The 24,045-nt window shown below is 37.5% G+C and overlaps 1 protein-coding gene and 1 pseudogene across 1 annotated transcript in view; both read left to right on the forward strand.

Moving 5' to 3' along the window:
• Window positions 1-1,817: 1,817 nt before the first annotated feature.
• Window positions 1,818-24,045, forward strand: part of RYR2 (ryanodine receptor 2) — a 772,975-nt gene continuing 750,747 nt past the window's right edge. Inside the window, exons 1-2 of the mRNA XM_059899659.1 lie at window positions 1,818-1,895; window positions 6,923-7,042. Of these exons, the coding sequence (XP_059755642.1) occupies window positions 1,818-1,895; window positions 6,923-7,042 (198 nt within the window). The remainder of the gene's footprint in view (window positions 1,896-6,922; window positions 7,043-24,045) is intronic.
• LOC132350352 (voltage-dependent anion-selective channel protein 1-like) lies at window positions 16,428-17,637 on the forward strand (annotated as a pseudogene).

The raw sequence follows: 24,045 nt of genomic DNA on the forward strand, positions 1-24,045 counted from the left end.
AGGCCAACTTTTTGTGGGCTTCATTTCAGTTTGGAAACTCCCTGCAGAGTGCCACCTCCTTTGCCTGCCCTGGGGACATCCTCTGCCATCTTGGTTCACCACCGCTCCTGTTTCCTAGGTTTTAGGGTAATAAGAAAAGTGGAAAAGCAGTTAATTGAAGAGGAAGATGCTCTGCTGAGTTCAGAGCCAACAACTTAATTTTATCAAGTATTTTAAAGAGTTCTGAAGGATATGGCAGATGTTAATACGTTCATTCTTTCTACAATAGCCCAGAAAAATAGATATTTTTCCATCTCTGAAATGGAAGTTAAAAAGATCCCTTCCCCTTCTTCTGTCTATATTGATCTCTGTCTTCTGCTTTGCCTTTCTCTCTCCTTTCCTAAAAATCCATTAAGTAGCACTACTTTGGACAGCCGTTTCTCAGTCGAAAATTTAATCATTGACTAAATTTTAATTACCTACTAATGATACAGAGAGCCTTCTTTTTCTCACCTCACCATTGCCTGCTGCTCCTCCATTCAAAGAAATTTGCTTGTTATTTTATGTAAGTTTGTTTTTCATGTGATTTTGTTTTTCATTTGGTTTTGTTTTTAACACAGTTAAATCTGCATATAGTAACTTTATTCACTTTACCTATAGCCACATTGCTAAAACATATTTGATGAATGGAAACCAGGGGATTATATATACTAGGGTTAGTTTCTGGGTAGATTCCTAGCCAGACTGTTAGTGCAGTGATTTTATATCATTGTAGGAGGTAGTACAGCACAGAGGTTAGGAGTCTAGGTTATAGAGTCAGGTGGACCCAGATTTGAATCCTGTTCAACCACTTTGCTGGGTAACGGGGATTTACTCTCACAATGCCTCTTCTCATCTGTTAATACTCAAAAGCATAATAATCGTACTTAACTCTTCATTTATTTATGGCACAGACTCCCTGTTCCTCAGTAAAAGCCAAAGGCTTTTGGCTTTTAGGCTGGGGTCAGGGCCTGTCTTGATCTGGCTCTGCTGTCTCCGACCTCATCTCCCACCATCCTCTTCCCCCTGGCTTAATCCACTCCAGCTTCATTGACATCCTCCCTGTTTCTTGAACATGCCAGATACTCTTCTGCCTGAGAGGCTTTCACTGGCCTTGCTTCTGCCTGGACTGCCCATTCTGCAGATACTCACATAGCTAATGCCCCTTCCCTGCTTCAAGTCTTTGTCTCAATGAAACCCATTAATTTTATTCATAATTTCAATCTTCCCCACCACAGCAGCACTATGAGCCCCTTATCCTGTTCCAATTTTATTTTTTTAACATAGACTTTTCACCTTTAACATAATTTACGAACTTACTGTCTTTTTGTTTATTGTCTGTATTCCCTGCTAGAATGTAAGCCTAATAAGTTCAGGGATCTTTGATTTATTTCGTAAATCATCTCAAGGGCTTAGAACATTTCCTAGCACGTATTATGTCCTCAGAAAATATTTCAGTGATAAATGAATGTTTGAAAGGAGCTGTTGGTGGTGTTATTTGATAATTATTTTCCATCTTGTACTGTTACAGCAGACATGGCAGCATTTGTTAGAGAAATCATGTCTTATTTACTTCTCACAAAATTGCCTGGAATGCAGTATTGTAGTGCTGGCTTTCCCCCCATAAATAATTGATCTCTGTGCTGAAGAGCTGTAAGGTCATAGGAAAAATACAGGAGTGTTTAACAAAAGGAATTCAATCCAACGTATATTTATGGAGCAGTGGTCTAAATTGAACGGTGGTATGATTCCCTTGGGTTTTAAGTAAAACGTTTATTTTTATTGGACACCTGGTTTCCATGGAGTTTAATCTGACCTGCTTGACAGATAGCATTGGATACAATACAGATGGTGAACTTTTTGAGTTGGAGCTAACTGTGAGAAAATTATCAGGATGTAACTGAGGGAGAGGACTACTTACAGAAAGTCTAAACCTGGATAAACATTTTGAAAGACAAGCCTAGTAAGAGTCTAAGGGAAGTACCTGGTGTGATATGAGGCACTTTTTAATGACCAGAGATATTAAAAGCATTTTTTGACTTTTCAAGAGTACAATATGCTTGATAGCTTAGATTGTATATGGAAAGAGTTGTAATCCAACTTTTATGATGTTTATATGGAAATAAGGGGGAAATGAAGGACTAGATTGCTTTTTCCCCAGGGGTCCAATGGATACTTATGATACATTAAAATTCTTCATGGATGTGATAGGATTGGTGATTTTCCCCCAGTGCTGCCCTATTTCCTGGTGCATGTAACCATAAAATCACTTAATGAGATCATACAATACTCACTTTAATTGGAAATTAAATAGGATCTTACCTTGGCAATTCTAAAAAGCAACTCCGTTTGTCAACGTGGCAGCACATGTTTATGAGTAATCATAAAGTAGATTATGGTAAATAATCATTTGTGTATATTTGCCAGGCACTGTGTTAGATACTGTATACTCTCATAACTACATAAATGGTTGCATAGTGACAATTGAGGAAACTGAAGGAAGGAAAATAGTGTGATAGGGACACAAAACAAAGGAACTGCCTTAGCCTGGTGGTAGGGAAGGCTACCGTCTGGAAAGAATGCTTGAATTGAGATTTGAAAGATGATAATATCTTAGCTAGAGGATGGAGAACAGGTTTAATGACATGTGCAAAAGTCCTATAGCAGCATAGGAATGAAGGAAGATTGGTAGGAGGAAATGTTGGGCTGGCACAGACCATGCAATGCAGGGCCTTGTAGGCTAGAGGATGTTTTCGGTCTTTTTACTTACAGCAGTGGGAAGCCACTTTTTACAAAGTTTTAAGCCAGGAAGCAGTATAGTCAGGGTGATGGTGTGACCTCAAGGTGAAGCACTGTTGGAAGGGGGTTTTCAGTATGGAAAACTATTCCACGGGTTTTGAAGATGTCCAAACAAGAGATGATGGTAGTTAAGGTGGTGAGAAATTGATGGAGTTGAAAGATATTGATGGAGTAGATGTCATAGGACTTGATGACTGTAAGCTGGGTATCACTTTTAGTTAAGCACTGCCATTTATCTAATTGTTCATGAAGTTTCTTCTAAAAGATTAAAAAAAATTTTTTTTTCAGAATTTTATATAGAAAGATTAGTAATTTTGTTTCTTTGTTTTATACAATAGGATTGGTGTAGGTTCAGGCATTTCCAGAAACAGCAAGATATTATCTCATCATGCTAGTCATTCATGGTTAACTAATTAACAGACTTTGAAATTTTAAATGAACTAAAAACGTAAGCACAATTCATTTTTGTAGAATTTTGTTAATGGAATGTGATTTCTTGTGAGTTGAAAAATTTGTTGCCCTGGGTACTAGGTATATGACGTGGGAACTCAAAAAACAAAGTATACCAAAAGGTGATGAATATTGAAGGGTGATTTTAGCTTTTATGGATTAAGGTACACCAATGGCACATACAACCAAAATATGAACGCAAGAAATGAGAGTTAAGTTAGGAGTCTGGACTTCGGGGCCTGGGTAGCAAAGACTAATTCAGAAGACGCCTTATGACCCCAGAAGTCATATTTTAATGTATCCTTATTCTGTTACCTGAGCAGTGTTAACTCTTTGGATCCCATCAGTATTAGGCAGTGTTTAGTCTTTCTTTTTGGAATAGAAAATAGATTTCGTGTGTGTGTGTGTGTGTGTGTGTATACTGATATCTTACGCCCACATGTATATGTTGACAATAACCAGATTTATTGCACATGGGTTATAATAATTAAAAATAAAGCTACTTATCAGAACTTGTAAAATGCATATTCAGTAGGCTCTCCAACCACAGTGGTTCTGGAGAAAAAATTGTGCTTTGAGATGAATGATGGGTTAATTAATAGGCAGATGTTTGCGAATGGGTGTTTGGTCCATCAGTGCTCAGTATATTTCACTTTCAGTCAAAAAGGAACTCTTCATTTACTGGAATGTAAAATAGAAACAGCTCCCAGATAAACTGGAAAAAGTCTTATAAGTGTGTCAGGCTAGGATCCATCAAAGTTGGATCACAGTTGAAAGCTGTAGTCACGGCTCTCTTGTTAGTGGCGTGGCAGAGCTCCCTGAACTCGGTGTTGCTTGGTGGCCAGGCGCTTCATCACACAGTGTCGAGGCACTAAATTGTAAGGAAACTGCACAAGTGAGTTGGTTTTATTAATTTAATAGAGCAGTTCAGTACATTGTTGGTTCCTTTCCCTTATATAGTTGGTTTGTATCACATATTAATGAGCATCTCGAGAAATGTGCTCTCATTTCTGGTTCTGTCCAAAGTCCACAGACTTATTTTAATATTCAGCTGTTACTGACTGCCTCCAAACTCTTATAAAAGACTTCTCACATCTTTTCTGGGATCCATATCCTTTCTGGGACCCATTCTGAATCCCCCTCATACTTGAGCACTTGTTAGAAATGCAGAATCTACCCAAGACCTTGTATTTTAGCAAGACCTACAGGTGAAAGGATGCATGTTAAAGACTGAGAAGTACTTCTGTAGATAACAAGTGTCTTAAAAAATCAACTGAGCCTCTGGAAGCAGTGTGGGGTTGAGGACTTTTACATTCAGATAAATTAGGTTTAATGACCAGTTCTTAGAAATAAGTATGATCAGCCTTCTGTGAGTAACAAGTTACTTTGAGCCTCATTTTCCTGATCTGTGTATCTGTGGATAATCTGTATATTACTGGGATATTGTGAGGATTAAATAAATTAATGCCAGGTCTGGCATACACTATATTTTTGGTAAATATGGTACACCTTCTCTTCTTTCAGGCTTACTGGGTAGCACTCTTATTCTCACCTGCCTTATACCTTGCTGTATTTTCTCATTCTCATTCCTAAAACGTCTTTAATTAGTACATTACAGTAATTATTTACTAACTGTGTTTAGATAGCCTCCAGTATCCAAACGAGCCTATCTTACCCAAGAGTGTAGTTTACTTGCTAGAGTTAGTTCCAGAGGGTGAGACAAGATAGCAAAAGACTGTGGCGGTTTGGGAAGGCATTGAGCACATCAGCACAATTCAGTTCTTTGTTACTATACCACCTATTTGGAAAACATGATGTATCTTTGATCTTGCAGATTATATAAACAACAAAGATATTTCATTATTTTTTATTATAGCCATGCAGAACATGAATTAATATTCAGATGTACTCATTATATGAAAATAGTGCTTTTTTTTTAGCAATTGACTTGTAAAATGTAACAATTGAATGCTCACTGGAAATCAGTGTGCTCTGTGGGGATAGTTGGGAGCTAATTATTAAGAGATTGGACTTGGCTGTGACTGGTGCTATGAGCCAGCTATTAGGTATTGCTGCTACCACATAGGAAATAAAGCAAATATATAGCATGATAAGCGTTTGTATTAAATTACAGCTGTACTTTTCCAGTTGATAAAGCATATTCTTCACGTTAACCAAAAAGACTTGTTTTCTGCTTTTGAATATTCGCCATATCTTATCACCTCCACTCTACCATTCTACCATGGTGAGCATCTTCTAGCATGTACTCATATTCCTTTTTCACTTTGATTCTAATTAAAAGGGTCGATGAGTATGTTTGTTGTTTTTTTCTCTGTTAAGTATCCTGTTTCTTTGAGGTTGAAATGTCAAAATATAAATGGCTAGACTTTTTAGGCACTTGCCACTTAGAACCTGTTAAAAAATGATAATGATATCTTGCTTTGCTTGTTGATTTAGGGCGTTTTGTATGTCAGTCACTGTGTAAGTTGCTTGATCTCACTTCCCTCCTCATTTTGTAGACGGCAGAACTGGGGTAAGAACCCAGCTATTGCTAATTCTAAAGCCCGCGCATCTTGTCGTGCTCGTGCTGCCTGTACTGAGTCATCCCATGGATCCTCTTTCCCTTGTACAGTTTTTCCTATAACCCTGCTTAGTTAATTGACTGGAAACCAAGTGTTGGATTGCAGAGGACTGAACTAACAAATCACCTCTCTGTACATTTTTAAGCAATCCAGGATCATTTCAAAGATGATCAAGTCGCCAACGTGTGGTTGAACTAAGATGACTTTTCAGGTTGATTTGAACCCAGAAGCTCTGTTATTGACCTGTTTTCCTGTGCCAGTTTTGGAACGATGTGTGTGTGCCTGCTAGTAGAATCTGTTCCATTCTTGATAATACTTGATGTCCCAGGAATATGTCAGGCCATTTTGTGATAGTTTTGATGATTTAAAGCAGTGTGTAGGAGCGCTAACATGGAAATCCTGTATTTTGCTTTTCTCCATGCAGGTTGCCTTTGGGGATCAGTAATGACAGTAAAAAAAAAAAAAGCTGTTGATTGCCTGGAATAGCAATAACTTCTCCCGCCTCCCCCTACCCAGTTATCTTTTTTTGCAAATAAAAGTACACTAGGAATTGATCCTCTGGCTTTTTCGGGGACAGTTGTTCTTATATTTATTTTTCTCTGATTTTATTTTTTTTAATTTTTCAAAAATTTATTTATTTATTTTTGGCTGCATTGGGGTCTTCGTTGCTGCGTGCAGGCTTTCTCTAGTTGCGGCGAGCGGGGGCTACCCTTCCTTGCGGTGCGCGGGCTTCTCATTGCGGTGGCTTCTCTTGTTGTGGAGCACGGGCTCTAGGCGTGCTGGGTTTGGTAGTTGCGGCACGTGAACTCAGTAGTTGTGGCTCACGGACTCTAGAGTGCAGGCTCAGTAGTTGTGGCGCACCGGCTTAGTTGCTTCATGGCATGTGGGATCTTCCTGGACCAGGGATCGAACCCGTGTCCCCTGCATTGGCAGGTGGATTCTTAACCACGGAGCCACCAGGGAAGTCCCTATTTTTGTCTGATTTTAAAAAGCATTAAATAATAACCTTGCGGATCTGATTTAGACTAAGTAATGCCAGATCTCACTTTTTTCTCTTCTCCTCCCGTCTGCAGGATGATGAAGTGGTTCTGCAGTGTACTGCAACCATCCACAAAGAGCAGCAGAAGCTGTGTTTGGCCGCAGAAGGGTTTGGCAACAGACTTTGCTTCTTGGAGTCCACTTCGAATTCCAAGGTGGGGTAAAGCCTTTTCAGGCTACTCAAACATTCGGGTTTTAATAGGGGCATTGAAGTTATTTATGGGCACTCTGCTATTTTCTATGGAACAGAAACTAAAGGAAATTGAACAATCTTTTCCCTATTCATTAAGCAGAGTTTCAGTTGAGCCCCCCTACTCTTTGCAAATAACTCAGATGCGATTGTTAACAGGAATAGCCAAAGTCCTTGCCCTGTGCTGTTTATATATAGTAGGGGAAAAGTAAACAATATAAGTAAGTGATATAATTTCAGAACCCATAAGGGCTGTGAAGAAAAGCAGAGTAGTAACAGGGTGGAGAGCAATAAGGCAAGGACTCACCCTTTCACAAAGGGTGTTTTTAGGGAAGGCCTTTCTGAGGCAGTGATATTTGAGCAGAATGAAGTGAGGGAGGGAGAAGTACTAAGTTCTTGACCATTCTGGAAAGAACGAGGCAATGCAAGGGCCCCTTGTTAGGAATGTGCTTGCAGAGTGTTTAAGGAAAAACAGGTAAGCCACTGCAGCTCTAGTACCATGAATGGGGCCACCGGTGAGGAGAGGTGAAGGGCCTGTCAGCCGTTGGTTAGCAATTGAGGTTCCTTCCTAGTATAAAGGGAGGCCATTGGATCAGGTGAGCAATGCAATTTGATTTAATATTTAAGTAAATATTTGATTTGGCTCTTCTGTGGATTAGAGGCTTTTGTGGTTTTTTGTTGTTGTTTTTTTTTTTTGGCTTAAACAACAGAAATTTATTTCTCACAGTTTTGGAAGATAGAAGTCCAAGATTAAGTTGCCAGCATGGTTGGGTTCTGGTGAGAGATTAGAAGCTTTTGAAAGAGTAAGATTAGAAGCAGCGAGAGCAGGTGCAAGGTGCCTGCAGAATTCTGCAGGGCAGCTGCTGGGTCTTCAGATGAGAAGCAACGGTGGTGGGAAACTTGGGGTGGGGGTGAGAATAGACTTGTAGGATTTAGAGGATGTGCTGATAGATGACTGTGTAGAATAAAGGAAAGAGAGGAAATGAAGATGTTTCTGGGGGTAGAAAATCAACCAGAAAACAGTCAATTTAATAATCTTTTGTGTAGCACTTTTTAGTTTACAGAGTCCTTTGACCTGCATGATTTCATGTGGTTGTCACAATAGGAGAATGTGTGCGTGGTTATTGCTGTCATAGTCACTGTACGCATGAGGACACGGGGGCTGGTAGAGGGCAGGTACTAGACCAAAGGCTTCCTGGGACTCAAAGCAAGTGTCGACAATAGCTTTTCACACTTAACACCTCGGTCTTTTGGCTTCGAGTCCCTGATTCTTCCCTTTATATCACAGTACCCCTTTCATTACTCTGTGGAATAACACTGAGCAATGTATACATATGATTTATTTATTATAGTAATTTAATGCCAAGTCACATTATTAATATTGTAATGGTGGGTGACAAAACATTATGCATTTTAGAGCCCTGCCTAGACTTATTTTTAATTTGACAAGTGTTTATTGAACATTCGCTATGCGAAATTACCACAGTAGGTATCAGTTGTGAAAAATATTCTTCTTAAAAAGAACTTATTAAGAATTTTAATATTTAGTATTTTCCCTGTGGTTTCTGGTATTTTGTCGTGGCTAGAACCAGGCAGGCCAGTTAGTTAGCTGGGTTTTTATTTTTCACTGTACTGGCTATGGTTCTCTTGGTCCTTTAATGTAAGAGCTGGTTTCCAGTACTAAAAATGAACTCTCCTGATGCTCTAGTAGGTATGTCATGTAGCAGTCAAGGCACTGAAATAGGCTAGGCATTCATTTAAACTGGTTAATCTTGAAATAGATCAAGATGGAGGAGTTAGGAGGAGGTGGAGCTCACCTCTCCCCACAAACACATCAAAAATACATCTACATGTGGGACACTTCTCACTGAAAACTAACTGGAGACTGGCACAAAGACTCCTGTACAGCCAAGGCTATAAGAAAGATCCTCATGGAATCGGGTAGGAAAGGAGGAGAAGTGATCACGTTGGGACCTGTGCCTTTGGGAGGGGACTCAGAGGAAAAGAGAGATTACACGGGTGGAGATTTGCCCTGAGGAGTCAGCAGTTCCTGTCACATATTGGATGCCCCAGCCCTGGGGTCTGACACAGGGAAAATGAGCCCCTTTGGCTGGTGGGAGGGCTGGTGGGACTCAAAGGAGGGCTATGGGAAGCCTGAACTTTGCCTGTGAGCAGTGTGCTTGTGCTGGCTTGCTCCTGAAGCAGGGTGGAGAGGGCAGATTGAAAACTACTGGGATGGCTGCCTGGTTGCCTGTGACTGCCCCAGTGCACGCCACAGCCTGAGCCCAGCAAACACTCCAACCCCGCTTACTATATCCTAACAATGAACTCTCCTAAAGAGAAAACAAAAACAATCCTGTTTAAAATTGCATCAAAAAGAATAAAATACCCAGGAATAAACTTAACTAAGGCAGTGAAAGACCTATACTATGAAAACTATAAAACACTGTTGAAGGAAATTGAAGATGGTACAAAGAAATGGAAAGATATTCCATTCATGGATTGGAAGATATAGTATTGGTAAAATGTCTGCTACCCAAAGCAATCTACAGATTTAATTCAATCCCTATCAGAATACCCATAAAATTTTCACAGAGCTAGAGCAAATAATCCTAAAATGTATATGGAACTCAAAAAGACCTGAATTGCCAAAGTAATTTTGAGAAAAAAAGAACAAAGCTGGAGGTGTCATGCTCTTTGACCTCAGACTATACTACAAAGCTACAGTAATCAGAACAGCATGGTACTGACATAAAAAGAGACACATAGATCAATGGAACGGCATAGAGAGCCCAGAAATAAATAAACCCAGGCACCTACAGTCAATTAATCTATGACAAATGAGGCAAGAATATACAGTGGAGAAAAAACAGTCTCTTCAGTAAGTGGTGCTGGGACTACTGGACAGCTACCTATAAAAGAATGAGATTAGAACATTTCTTCACACTGTATACAACATAAACTCAAAATGGATTAAAGACCTAAATGTCAGACCTGAAACCATAAAATCCTAGAAGTGAACATACGTGGAACACTCTAGTATACTCCATGTTAGTATACCTGAAACTAATATAATATTGTAAATCAACTATACTTCAGTAAAGGTTACACAGTGATGCATGTCAATTATATCTGAAAAAAACAAAAAATTTTTTGGAAAAAAATAAACTGGTTAATTCTTCGCAGGGATACTTGGCTATCTAGTTGTGACTGTTGACATAGTGAACTGACCATTTCAACCATTTTTGTTGTTGTGCTCTGTTATTCTTTTTCGGTTTATCTGATAATTTGTATTTAAGATGAGATAATGAAATTGTTTATCAAGCATAGAATAAAATAGTAACTGAAGTCCAGTAAGACAATCTGAACTTTTTTTTAAAGTTCTTACAACATAAATACTCTTTTCTTTCCCCTACTCAGATTACTTGATGATTCCCTACTGTGTCAGGTTTTTTTCATATCTCCGTTTTACTTTGTTCTCCCTGACTTGTATATCCTTCCTTTGTGTCTCCTGCTGGTGAAATACTGCTTGTCCTTCAAAGCCTATCTCAAATAGTCCCTCCTCTGGGCTGTTTTTCTCTCTGTTTTTCTTAAGTGATTTATTTATATTTCTATTATATTGTCAGTTGGGCTTAATTCTGTGTAATATCCACAACATCTTCTCTCCCTTAATATGTAAGTATATATACTCCCAGGTACATACACCAGCTTCTAAATTCCCTGAGGACCTGGGTATAGCTCATTTATTTTCTTGTTTTTTAGTATGAAGCACTAGTGTGTGATTCATAACATTTAATGGATTATTAAATTTGAAAGGTAACCACTAGTCTTAGGGCAATTTATTTTATAAAATAGACTTTTAATTTTCTATAATAGCAAAGAGTCAAAACTGTGGATTTCAGTTGATGTTTAAACTATCTAAGCCTGGGTGCAGATGTGTTTCATGCAGATATATCTGGATTTGACGTTCATTGGTAGAAAATGAGAGATGGCCTTTTTTTTTTTAACCCCTCAAATTGGTGTCTCCTGCATTTATTATAAAGGTTGGGAGAACAGAATTATTGTTGGCATTGAGTAGTCAGTCACTGTAAATTATATACATGTTCCTGGAAATGATCCCAGAAAAACCTTAAGCTACAGAATCTTCTAATCAAATGCAAGACTTACTTTTTCAGAAGACTGTTTCATTTTCCTAGGATATTTACTCAGGCTGATCTGTGCCTGAAAGAGAATGTTTCATAATTCCAGCATAGATTTTTCTTGCAGAACATGTAAACATTAAATCTGATGATATGTTTAATTAGTTATTCATAATTCATAATTATGGATATTTACTGCACACTACTTATATGAATGACATTTTTGTTTCTATATTTTAGAATTGAAAAGTTGGGCTTTTGTTCTTTGGAACTAGTCATTTTCAGAGATACCCACCTTGTTATTATTAAAAAGTTTATGGAGAAATGAGAAGTTATTAGAGAGGCATAGTTTTTAATCTCCTTGAATCTCCACATAAAAACAGACCTATGACGATGGCAAAACCTGAAACCCACAGGCAATATAATGTCTGAAACAAACTAGGTGACAAGTTATCCCCAGCTCTGGTATCAGTAAGTGTAGGGGAGGAAGTGTAGGGGAGATAACATGATTTCTGCTGTGTCTGAAAACCGATAACAGGTACTCACTAGAAAGCATGGTGGGCCAATGTGAAACTAGCAGCTAAAACTAGGAAGGAGCAAAGGAACTATGATAAGGATGGATGTTTCTAGAGCAGTCTTGGCTTATGGACTTGTGAAACTAACCAAATAAGGCTCTTTTCTTGACAAAGCCCTGCTCCGAGGGGAAATTGTTGGGAATCCAGTTCAGATTGAGCAGGGTGGATAGGGGCAAAGGATAGAGAAGGACCAGGTGAAAGTGGGGCAGGGAAACAGCCAATAGATCTCATAATCAAAAAGCCTTGTTTTGAACACTAGATGAAAACAGCAGAACAAGTTGCTGTAGGACCCTGAAGCTACAAAAGCCATGCTGACCCACCCTCCTTTCCCAAGCGTACAAGGAAGCTCATCTCAATTTTTATCTGTTTATCTGGTGTGCTTTTGTTGCCTGTAGACATAATTCTCCTCATTTGTCTCTCTTTTATATAACTATATATATATAACTATATCATTATATATATAACTATATAGTTATATATATATAGTTATTATATGTATATATAATTATATATAATCATATAATTTATAAATAATCATGTATAATTTATAAATAATCACGTATAATTTATACTGTATAAGTGGAGTAATCTAATTTACATTTATTTATATAATTATTTACACTTTTCCATTATGTATGTAAATGTAATTTTATATGTCACAGAGAATAAGGAGCAGAATAATATCTATAGGTAATCCAGGCCCACAGACTTTCAACTGTAAACCAGGAATTTAAAACAACCATGATTAATATGCTAAAGGTTCCAATGGATAAGGTAGACTGCCTGTAAGAACAGATGGGCAATGTAAGCAGAGAGGTGGAAATTCTAGGAAAGAAGGAAAAAGAAATGCTGGAGATCAAAGATACTGTAACAGAAATTAAGAATGCCTTTGATGGGCTTATAAGTAAATGGGACGTCGCTGAGCAAACAGTTTCTGAGCTTGAGAGTATCTCAAAAGAAGCCTGCAAAACTGAAAAGCAAAGAGAAAAATGACTGAAAGAAAAACCATAACAGAATTGAGTATCTAAGAGCTGTAGGACAACTACAGAAGTTCTCGAGAATCATGATGAAAGGAATAGAAGAAATATTCGAAACAATAAAGACTGATAATTTCTGCAAATTAACATCAGACACTTAACCACCGATCCAGGAAGTTCAGAGAACACCAAGCAGAATAAATGCAAAAAACCCCTACACATAGGCGTATCATTTTCAAGGTACAGAAAATTAAAGAAAAAGTCCAGAGAGAAGCCAGAGGGAAAAAACTTACCAATGGAGGAGCAAAGATAAGAAGTACATCCAACTTCCCAAAACACCACTGGAAACGAGAAGAAACTGGAGTGAAATATTTAGTGTTGAGAGAAAAAAAAATCTCTATACCAACCCAGAATTCAATATCCTGCAAAATTACCCTTCAGAAGTGAAGAAGAAAGACTTTCTCAGACAAATGAACATTCAGGAAATTTTTTGCCAGTAGACCTGCTTTGCAAGAAATGTTAAAAGAAGTTCTGCAGTAATAAGGAAAATATATAGGTCAGGAACTCTAATCTTTAGCAAGGAAGGAAGAGCATCAGAGAATGAGTAGTTAAAATAAAATAAAAACTTTTATTTTTCTTATTCTTAATTGACCTAACAGATTGTTGAAAATAGTAATAGCAATACTGTATTTAAATATATACATATGTATGTATTCATTTAATAACTTTCTAAACAGAAGGCACCAGGCCCAATGGATTATTCACTTATTAATCTTTTTTTCTTCCTTCCTTCATTCCTTCCTTCCTTTTTTTCTTTTTCTTTTTCTTTCATTTATGGCTACGTTGGGTCTTCGTTGCTGTGTGTGGGCTTTCTCTAGTTGCCACGAACAGGGGCTACTCTTCGTTGCGGTGTGCGGGCTTCTCATTGCGGTGGCTTCTCTTGTTGCGGAGCATGGGCTCTAGGTGCGTGGGCTTCAGTAGTTGTGGCATGCAGGCTCAGTAGTTGTGGCTCACGGGTTCTAGAGCGCAGGCTCAGTTGTGGCACGTGGGCTTAGTTGCTCCATGGCATGTGGGATCTTCCTGGACCAGGGCTCGAACCCGTGTCCCCTGCATTGGCAGGTGGATTCTTAACCACTGCGCCACTGGGGAATTCCCTCACTTACTATTCTTAAGGAAGACACTATACCAATTCTTTATAATCTTTTTCAGGTGATTGATGCAGAAGGAATACTTTTTTACTCATTTATGAAACCAACATTACCCTTATATCAAAATAAGATAATGACATTACAAGAAAAAAAAACTACAGACAATAGCTCTTTATATGTAGATATAAAAATCCTCAAGAAAATATTAGTAAATAGAATCCAATAATGTATAAGAAGAATTATACACCTTGACCACATAGGATTTATTCCAGGTATACAAGTCTAGTTCAACATTCAGAAATCAATTAATGTATCCATCACATCAATAGAAAAAGAAAAATCACACGATCATATTAACAGATGCAGAAATTCTGTTGGAAAAAACAACATGCATTCATAAAAAAAAAAAAAAAAAAAAAAAACCTCTTTAGTTCCCATATAGTCTTAGTTTACTTTCTCAACTTGATAAAGATTATCTACAGAAAACCTACAGCTAATATACTTAACGGTGAGAAGCTTGAAGCTTTCCTGCAAAGATCAGGAACAAGCCAAGAACATCCCTTCTCACCATTTCTTTTCAACATTGTACTGGAAGTCCTAGCTAATGCATTGAGACAAGAAAAGGAAATAAAAGGCCTACAGATGGGAAAGGGAGAAATAAAACCGTCTTTTTTTTTTTAACATCTTTATTGGAGTATAATTGCTTTACAATGGTGTGTTAGTTTCTGCTTTATAACAAAGTGAATCAGTTATACATATACATATGTTCCCATATCTCTTCCCTCTTGTAAAACTGTCTGTTCATAGATGACGTTATAAATCTATGTAGAAAATCTGAAAGAATCAACCAAAAACTTGTAAAATTAATAAGCAATTATTGCAAGATACAAATTTAGTATACAAAAGTTAATTGCTTCCCACTATACTGACAATAAACAAGTGGAATTTGAAATTAAAAACACAATACCATTTATATTAACATGCCAAAATGGAATACTTAGGTATAAATCTAATAAAATATTATAATATCTATATGAGAAAAACTACAAAACTTTGAAAGATATCAAAGAAAAATTAAATAGATATATTTTGTGTTCATGGATAGGAAGACTCAATACTGTCAAAATATCAGTTCTTCCTGACTTGATCTACAGATTCAGTGCAATCCCTGTAAAAATCCCAGCAGTTATTTTGTGAATATTGACAAGCTTATTCTAAAGTTTAGTTGGAGAGGGAAAAATACCCAGAATGGCCAACAGTGTTGACGGAGAAGAACAAAGTTGGAGAACTGACACTATCCAACTTAAAGTCTTGCTGTAAATCTACAGTAATCAAGACAATGTGATAATGGTGAAAGATTGGACCAGTAGATCAATGGAACAGAATAGAGAGCCCAGAAATAGACCCACAGATAAACTCAGGTGTTCTTTGACAAAGGAGCAAAGTCAGTCCAATAGAGCCAAGGTAGTCTTTTTAACAAAAGGTGCTGGAACAACTGGGTATCCACATGCAAACAAATGAATCTAGACACGGACCTTACACCCTTGACAAAAATTAATTCAAAATGCATCACAGACTTAAATGAAAAATGCAAAACTATAAAATCCCAGAAGATAACATAGTTAGAAAAACCTAGATGATCTAGGGTGTGTTGATGAGTTTTTAATTACAACAGCAAAGGCACGATCCGTGAAAGAATGGATAAGCTGGACTTCATTAAAATTAAAAACTTCTGCTCTGAGAAAGACAGTGTCAAAAGAATGAGAAGATAAGTCTCAGACTGAGAAAAAATACTTGGAAAAGACCCATGTGATAAAGGACTGTTTCCAAAATATAGAAAGAACTCTTAAAACTCAGAAGTAAGGAAACAACCCGATTGAAAAAATGGGCCAGAGGCCTTAAGACACCTCATTTAAGGAGATAACAGGTTTCCCCTGCCATCTGAAAGTAGAGCATTCCTATGAAACTTTTCATAAGGCAAAATGGCTTAAAGCAAACAAGCAGTTACCTCAGGACACATCTTGCTAACAGATGCACAAATTAAACTGAGGTAAAGCACAGATGCTTACAGACACAGTCAAAGCTGGGGCTGCTTGATGCTGATTTGCTGAGCGTAGCTTCTGAGGAAGGACTGCGTGAAGACAGTTTGGAGGCTTCTTACAAAACTAAGCATACTCTGACCATATGACCCAGCCATCATGCTCCTTGGTGCCACTCTTGTTGCTCAGAGTATGGGCTGGATCTGTAATGGCTTGCTGCAAGACAAAAGCTGAACGCTGTTTCTGCTTTTTGCCTTTATTTGTAAAAGCAAAAATCCTCTTCCGATTTCTTTTGATTAGCAAACAGGTACTAATGTAGATCTTCCCTAAAAGCAAGCTGGCATAAAAATAGACTTTTGAAAAGCCGGGGATACCTGTATATTGATCATAAATAAGCACATGAAAAGTTGTTCCGCATCTTATGTCATTAGAGAAGTGCAAATAAAAACAATGACATAGGCCCTCTGCCCCGCCGCTCGCTCGGTTCCTCACGCTGCAGCCCCCGCCGTAGCCGCCGCGGAGCCCACTGCCACCGCTTCTGAGCAGAAGATGCCTGTGCCTCCCACGTATGCTGATCTTGGCAAATCTGCCAGGGATGTCTTCACCGAGGGCTATGGATTTGGCTTAATAAAACTTGATTTGCAAACAAAATCTGAGAATGGACTGGAATTTACAAGCTCAAGTTCAGCCAACACTGAGACCACCAAAGTGACGGGCAGTCTGGAAACCAAGTACAGATGGACCGAATATGGTCTGACGTTTACGGAGAAATGGAGCGCTGACAACACACAAGGCACGGAGATTACTGTGGAAGCTCAGCTGGCACGTGGCCTGAAGCTGACGTTCGATTCATCCTTCTCACCAAACACTGGGGGAAAAAATGCTAAAATCAAGACAGGGTACAAGCGGGAACATTATCAACCTGGGCTGTGACGTGGATTTCGACATTGCCGGGCCTTCCACCCGGGTGCTCTCGTGCTGGGTTATGAGGGCGGGCGGGCTGGCTGGCTACCAGATGAATTTTGAGACCACAAAGTCTCGAGTGACCCAGAGCAACTTTGCGGTTGGCTACAAGACCGATGAATTCCAGCTTCACGCTAATGAAAATTGATGGGACAGAGTTTGGCGGCTTCATTTATCAGAAGGTGAACAAGATAGTTGGAGACTGCTGTTAATCTGGCCTGGACAGCGGGAAACAGTAACACTTGCTTCAGAATAGCAGCCAAGTACCAGATCGACCCTGACGCCTGCCTCTCGGCTAAAGTGAACAACTCCAGCCTGATGGGGTTTGAATATACTCAGACCCTAAAGCCAGGTATCAAACTGACACTGTCAGCTCTGCTGGATGGCAAGAATGTCAGTGCTGGTGGCCACAAGCTTGGTCTAGGACTGGAGTTTCAAGCGTAAATGAATACTGTACAGTCGTTTAATTTTAAACTATTTTGCAGCATAGCTACCTTCAGAATTTAGTGTACCTTTTAATGTTGTATGTCTGGGATGCAAGTATCGCTAAATATTATGTTAGACTTCCAGGTTAAAGGTGATTCAGCTTTAGGGTGTTACCCTTTCAGAGGTACAGAAGAAACCCAATTTCAAAAAAGGTCCTTTCAGCTGTAGACTTGAGGGGGAGCTTGCTGGCCCCTCTAGAGATGTCAGGTTTCTTTTTTACCTAGAAATGGCTGCAAGTGGAAGTTGGTAATTTGCGGGCACTTTGTAATTTGTAAATTCGTATTAAGTGAATGAATGAAATTGTGACTTCCTGAGAATTGAACCTTGGTCTCCTACCCTGATTGAGGAGAGGCTCTTTGATGGGTGTATACAAACTCATCTGAAAGGTACTTTTTTAGGCAGGGACTTTTTCCACCCCACTACATCACCTCTTTTACACCAAAAGTCGTCTGCAGGGAGTGGTAGGTGTTTCTTCTGTGCCATTTTGGGGTGGAGAAGGTGGATGTGATGAAGCCAATAATTCAGGACTTAATTGTGTTTTTTCTCATGTTGTGTTTTTTTGCCCTTGCACCAGAGTATGAAATAGCTTCTAAGAGCTCCAGCTGCAAGCTGGGAAGAGTCTCTGTGACTGTAATCACATGGTGACAACACTCAGAATCTAAATTGAACTTCTGTTGTATTTTCGCCACTCAGTTTATTTTTTAGCAGTTTAATGGGTACATTTTAGAGTCTTCCATTTTGTGTGGAATTAGTTCCTCCCCTTCAAATGCTGTAATTAACATCACTTAAAATAAAACTTGAATAAAATATTGAAACCTTAAAAAACAACAACAACAACAACAACAACAAAACAATGAAATTCCACTGTGCCTATTAGTGACCAAAATCCAGAACATTGACAATACCAGATGCTGAAAAGGTTGTGAAGCAACAGAAGTTCTCATTCGTCATTGTTGGGAATGCGTAATAGTTCAGCCACTTTGGAAGACAGTTTGGAGGCTTCTTACAAAACTAAACATACTCTGACCATATGATCCAGCCATCATGCTCCTTGGTATTTACCCAAAGGAGTTGAAAGTTTAAATGTTCACACAAAAACTTGCACGTGGATGTTTATAGCAGCTTTATTCATAATTGTCAAAACTTGGAAGCAACCAGCATGTCCTTCAGTAGGTGAATGGATAAATAAACGGTGTTACATATAGATAGTGGAATATTACTCAGTACTCAAAAGAAATAAGCTATCAACCCATGAAAAGACATGGAAGAGACTTAAATGCATATTATTGAGTAAAAGAAGCCAATCCGAAAAGGCTGCATACTGTAGGATTCCACCTATATGACATTCTGGAAAAGTCAAAACTATGAAGACAGTAAAAAGATCAGTGGTTGCCAGGCGTTAGGGAGGAGGGATGAATAAGAGGATTTTTAGGGCAGAGAAACTATTCCGTATGATATTCTAATGATGGATACATGCCATTATACATTGGTTAAAATCCATAGAATGTACAGAACCAAGAGTGAAAACTGTAGACTTTGGGTGATTAGATATGTCAGTGAAGTTTCATTTCTTATAACAGATGTACCAGCTGGTGAGGGATGTTAATAATGGCAGAGGCTTAGCATGTCTGTGGGCAGAGAGTAATCGGAAAATCTTTGTGTTTTCCATTCAAATTTGCTGTGAACCTAAATATGGTATAAAATAATGCATTTAAATAAAAAGGACAACAGAAAATGTTAGGTATAAGAGAATGCACTTATAATAAATGACCCTGGGAAGAAAACCAAAGCTCAAGAACACTTGCCTGAAACCACACATTGAAAATGCATAGTGCCTGCATAGAAAATCACCTTCTTAGTTGGCCCAGACAGATAATCATAGTAAAGCTATTGGAGTTTAAAGGTAAAGAAAAAAAATCTTTTGAACCCAGGCAAAAAGACCAAGTCACTTTTAAAGGAAGGAAAGTCAGATTGTCATGATACTTATTTTTAAGACCAACGCTTTATGCCAAATGAAAATGGAGTAACATATTAAGAAACTTAGGGAAAGAAAATATGTGTCAAAGATTTAGCCAACCTGACTTTGTATACAAAGGCCATAAACTATTAAGAAACTATTTCTATCTGAAATTTACAAAGCACACTATTAAGTAAATGTTAGGTCAAAGGAGAAATATCAAATAAAATGGAAGAATTTCTTGAACATAATGAAAATGAATACATGATGTTTTAGAATATGTGGGCATATCTAAGGAAGTTATCAGGAGAAAATTTTTAGCATTAAATGCGTGTATTAATAAAAATTAAAAAGAAAATAAATGGATTAAACAAGCAGATAAAAAACTAGAAGAATAACGAAGTAAACAAAAGAAAGCAACAGGATAGAATTAATAAAGATAAAAAGGAAATTGATGAGTTAATTTAAAAATTGGTTCTTTGAAAAAATTCAACAAACTAAGAAAACGGGAGAAAGTACAAATATTCTTATGTATTAGAAGTTACATAAGGGTACAAAAGGGAAAACAGTCACAGCACAGTAAATTAAATCCTAAGGGACCATTTGCTCAATTATATGCAGGTAGATTTGGAAATCTTCATGAAATGAATCATTCTGTAGAAAAATTAAGTATACTCCAGAAAGTCTAAACAGACTAATTGTCATAAAATAAAGTAATAAAAGAATTTCCTGACAAGAATTGTACCAGGGTCAAATAAACCTCTACTTAACTATGCAGCTTAAATTATTCCAAATATAGGAAAAGAAGGAAAACTTCCAAATTTATTTCATTGAGTTAGTATAATATGGATTCCAAAATCTTAAAAAATTATTTTGGAAAATTATAGAACAATTTTACTTGGGAATATTGATACACAATTCCAAAATAAAATATGTTTTAACAGAAAACAATGTTGCATTAAAATATACCTCATGACCAAGTGGGGTTTATTCCAGGAATCCAAGAGGGGCTCAGTACCAAAATATCCGTTAGTATAGTTCTTCATATTAGTAGAGCTAAGGAGAAAAATTCTTTAGACGTCCCTGAAGGTAGGGAAAATTCTCTTGACAAAATTTAAAATCTATCAGTGTTTCAAAAAATAATAAAATAGGAATTGATGGATAGCTCCTTAACATTTATTTTACAAATGCACGTGCACACACACACACACACACTTGCACACTTCAGTTCAAAAGTCAGCACCTTATTTACCGGGGGTGGGACACTAGTGGTTTGTTTATTTTTGCATATTGTATGGTTTTTATCTATATGAAATATCCAGAATAGGCAAATCCGTAGAGACATAAAGTGGATTAGCAGTTGCCAGGGGTTTAATGGAGGGTGATTGCTTAATGGGTCCATGATTTCCTTTTGGGATGATGAAAATATTTTGTAGCTAGTTAGTGGTGATGGTCGCACCACATTGTGAATGTGCTAAATGTCACTGAATTACACACTTTAAAATAGTTAACATGGTGAATTTTATATATCTATTTGGAGTAGACACTAATTCCTTTTACGTTTTAATTGAAGTATAGTTGATTTACAATGTTTCAGGTGTACAGCAAAATGATTCAGTTATACCTCCTATATATATGTACATATATATGTGTATGAATATGTATATACATATTCTTTTTCAGATTCTTTTCCATTACAGGTTATTATAAGATATTGAATGTAGTTCCCTATGCTATATAGTAGGCCCTTGTTGTTTATCAATTTAAAATATAGTAGTATGTATCTATCTGTTTTTTTTTTTTAAATAAATTTATTCATTTTATTTATTTATTTTTGGCTGCGTTGGGTCTTCGTTGCTGTGTGCGGGCTTTTTCTAGTTGAAGCGAGTGGGGGCTACTCTTCGTTGCGGTGCGCGGGCTTCTAGTTGCGGTGGCTTGTCTTGTGGAGCACGGGCTCTAGGCGTGTGGGCTTCAGTAGTTGTGGCTCACGGGCTCTAGAGCGCAGGCTCAGTAGTTGCGGCGCACGGGCTTAGTCACTTAAGGCGGATTCTTAACCACTGCGCCACCAGGGAAGCCCCAGTATGCATCTGTTAATTCCAATTTCCTAATTTATCCCTCCCCCACCCTTTCCCCTTTGGTAACCGTACGTTTGTTTTCTGTGTCTGTGAGTCTGTTTCTGTTTTGCAGATAAGTTTATTTGTATAATTTTTTTATTCCACATATAAGTGATATCATATGATATTTGTCTTTCTCTGTCTGACATACTTCATTTAGTATGATCATCTCTAGGTCCATCTGTGTGTTTTATTGGAGTATAATTGCTTTACAATGTTGTATTAGTTTCTGCTGTACAACAACGTGAATCAGCTATATGTATACCTATATCCCCATCCACTAGTTGCTTGAATTGGACATAAGTTAAAGATGGATGTTCAGTATCTCTGCTGTGCATGTGTGTTGGAGGGACAAGCCAGTGTTATTAGACATAGAGACTTAAGTTTGGATGTGAAGAGGTAAAGCATCTCTAGTTGCAGATGATCTGATTATATGTCTTAAGACTACCAAATGAGTCAGTGGAAAAACTACCAAAAATGGACTTATGAGAGACATCTATGGAACAGTGAGTTATAAAATCAGTGTACCAGCAGCCTTCATATATGCAGACCAGTTAGAACGTACACTGAAAGATACACATATATGGAATGATGCTTGTGCACACATACATACCTACACACATACAAACTCAAGTTTACATTAAGTTTGAAAGGGGACCAATGATTGTCTTAGGCCAATCATTTATCAATAGTAATGGAGTGGTCCCTCAAAAAAGAAAATTCATTAAAAAAGTAGGATTCTTGTTTAATGATCTTATTGCTACACATATAATTTTCTGGTACTACTCTTTTTGTGGACTCAGGACAGATATAGTAAGAGGATTTTTAAGATTTGTTTCAGCCCAACACTCCAATGATTCTATATTTCTAAGACTGGTCCATACTTACTGTACCTATAAAACAACACTGTTGATTTTTATTAGGCCTCCAAAAAGGAAGTTGAGCCTTTTAGGTAGAACAATATCAAGAACTCTTTCTTTTTCTTCCAATTTCTTGGCATCACTTTAATTAAAAGTATATCTTCCCATAATGGAACATGATAGAGCAATATTTTATCTTCAGTGACTTCTCATTTCAGGATATTATTCACCATCATAAATAATGCATTAGTATATTAATGCTGCATAATAGTTGTGATATTCCAGATGAACTGCTCTTCTTATTCAAGTGAGAATTTTTGAATAATAAAAATGTCAGTATAAGATAAATGCTGGATGATGTAAGAAAGATTCACTTTAAAAATCAAGTTTATAAAACGTTTTAAATATCAGATGCTTTCTCAGTGTTTTTCATAAAAATTAATTGAAGTAATAAAACAATTATAGAAGATAAATATTAACATTATTGCCGTTTTGTTGTTCTATTTATTCATTGTGACTTTCACAGAATTTTGGGCAAAAGGGAGGTAAAAGAAAGACCAATGTGTTTGGGAAAGAACATAAATTATCAATAGCATTATTTGTTTCTCAGAATCCTTGTGTTTTAGTTATATAATTATTTTTTCCCCAATACATTAAGAGGAAAACAAAGTACGTGGTAGGCGTGGCAGAAAGGAAGTACCCTAATAATGTATGACTGTCTAGTCTATAAAGAATAAATGATTGCTTACTTAAAGTTCTGATAAAACTGAAAAGTTAAAAGAAAATGTCTAACAATTTTTGGCAGATCATTCTATTGGCCAGAATGGAACTGTTTGTTAAATTATAATTTATAAGTTGTGTGGAAATAATTCTTCAGTGTTTTAAACACATATTGATGCTGCTTACCCAGTTAGGAAAGGGTGGTGACTTGAAAGGATAAAGATAACATAATTGAAATCCCCAAAGGAGGAAGCATTTTATGGAATACTTGAATAATACAGCATCAATAAATTGTCTTAGGAGCTAAAGACTCGTTCTTGGGATATTGTAAAGATTTTAAAGAAATTCTCATTGTAGTCAAAGATGAGCTTCTGGTCAGTGTGTCTCAAAATGAAATGAAAACTTAAGAAAACACTGAAATCTTAGACTGAAAAACAATTGAATCTAAAATCTGGGAGAGATATCCACTAATTATAAGGTAGATGGAACCAGTTGGAGAAAAGCCTACCTGGAGTTCACCTCTGATACACACAGGTTTACCTCAAACACTAAGGAAAGATTGGCAGGCGCTTCAGTCCATCGAACCTCTCTGCCTCTGACCCACGGGCTGTGCTAACAAGCATAGTGTGAACAAGCAGTGCTTTGTACCCTCCACCACTCTGTCCCATCACTCAGAGTCCCAACAAATGGCATGGGCCTTGGTAGGCAGGAAGCTGGCGATGACCCAGTGCATTTTGGAAGCGTTAGTCCTCTCAAAGTAGTAAAGGCATATGCGGAGATAGGAACAGGATTGTGGAAGTATAGGCTCGGGAAGGAGAAGCTGCTAAGTTAGAAGATCAGAGCTGAATTGAGTGAATGCCTGTTTTTTAAAAAAAAAAAAAAAAAAAAAAAAGGTCTTGCACACCATCTTTTTTTCTAGATCTGAGAGTATGATTTAACCATCACTGGAGTGAACACACTGCAGCAAATGGTTACCTAATACAGGGGTTG

The sequence above is a fragment of the Balaenoptera ricei genome, chromosome 16, assembly GCF_028023285.1.
Source record: "Balaenoptera ricei isolate mBalRic1 chromosome 16, mBalRic1.hap2, whole genome shotgun sequence".
NCBI classification, from domain to species: domain Eukaryota; kingdom Metazoa; phylum Chordata; class Mammalia; order Artiodactyla; family Balaenopteridae; genus Balaenoptera; species Balaenoptera ricei.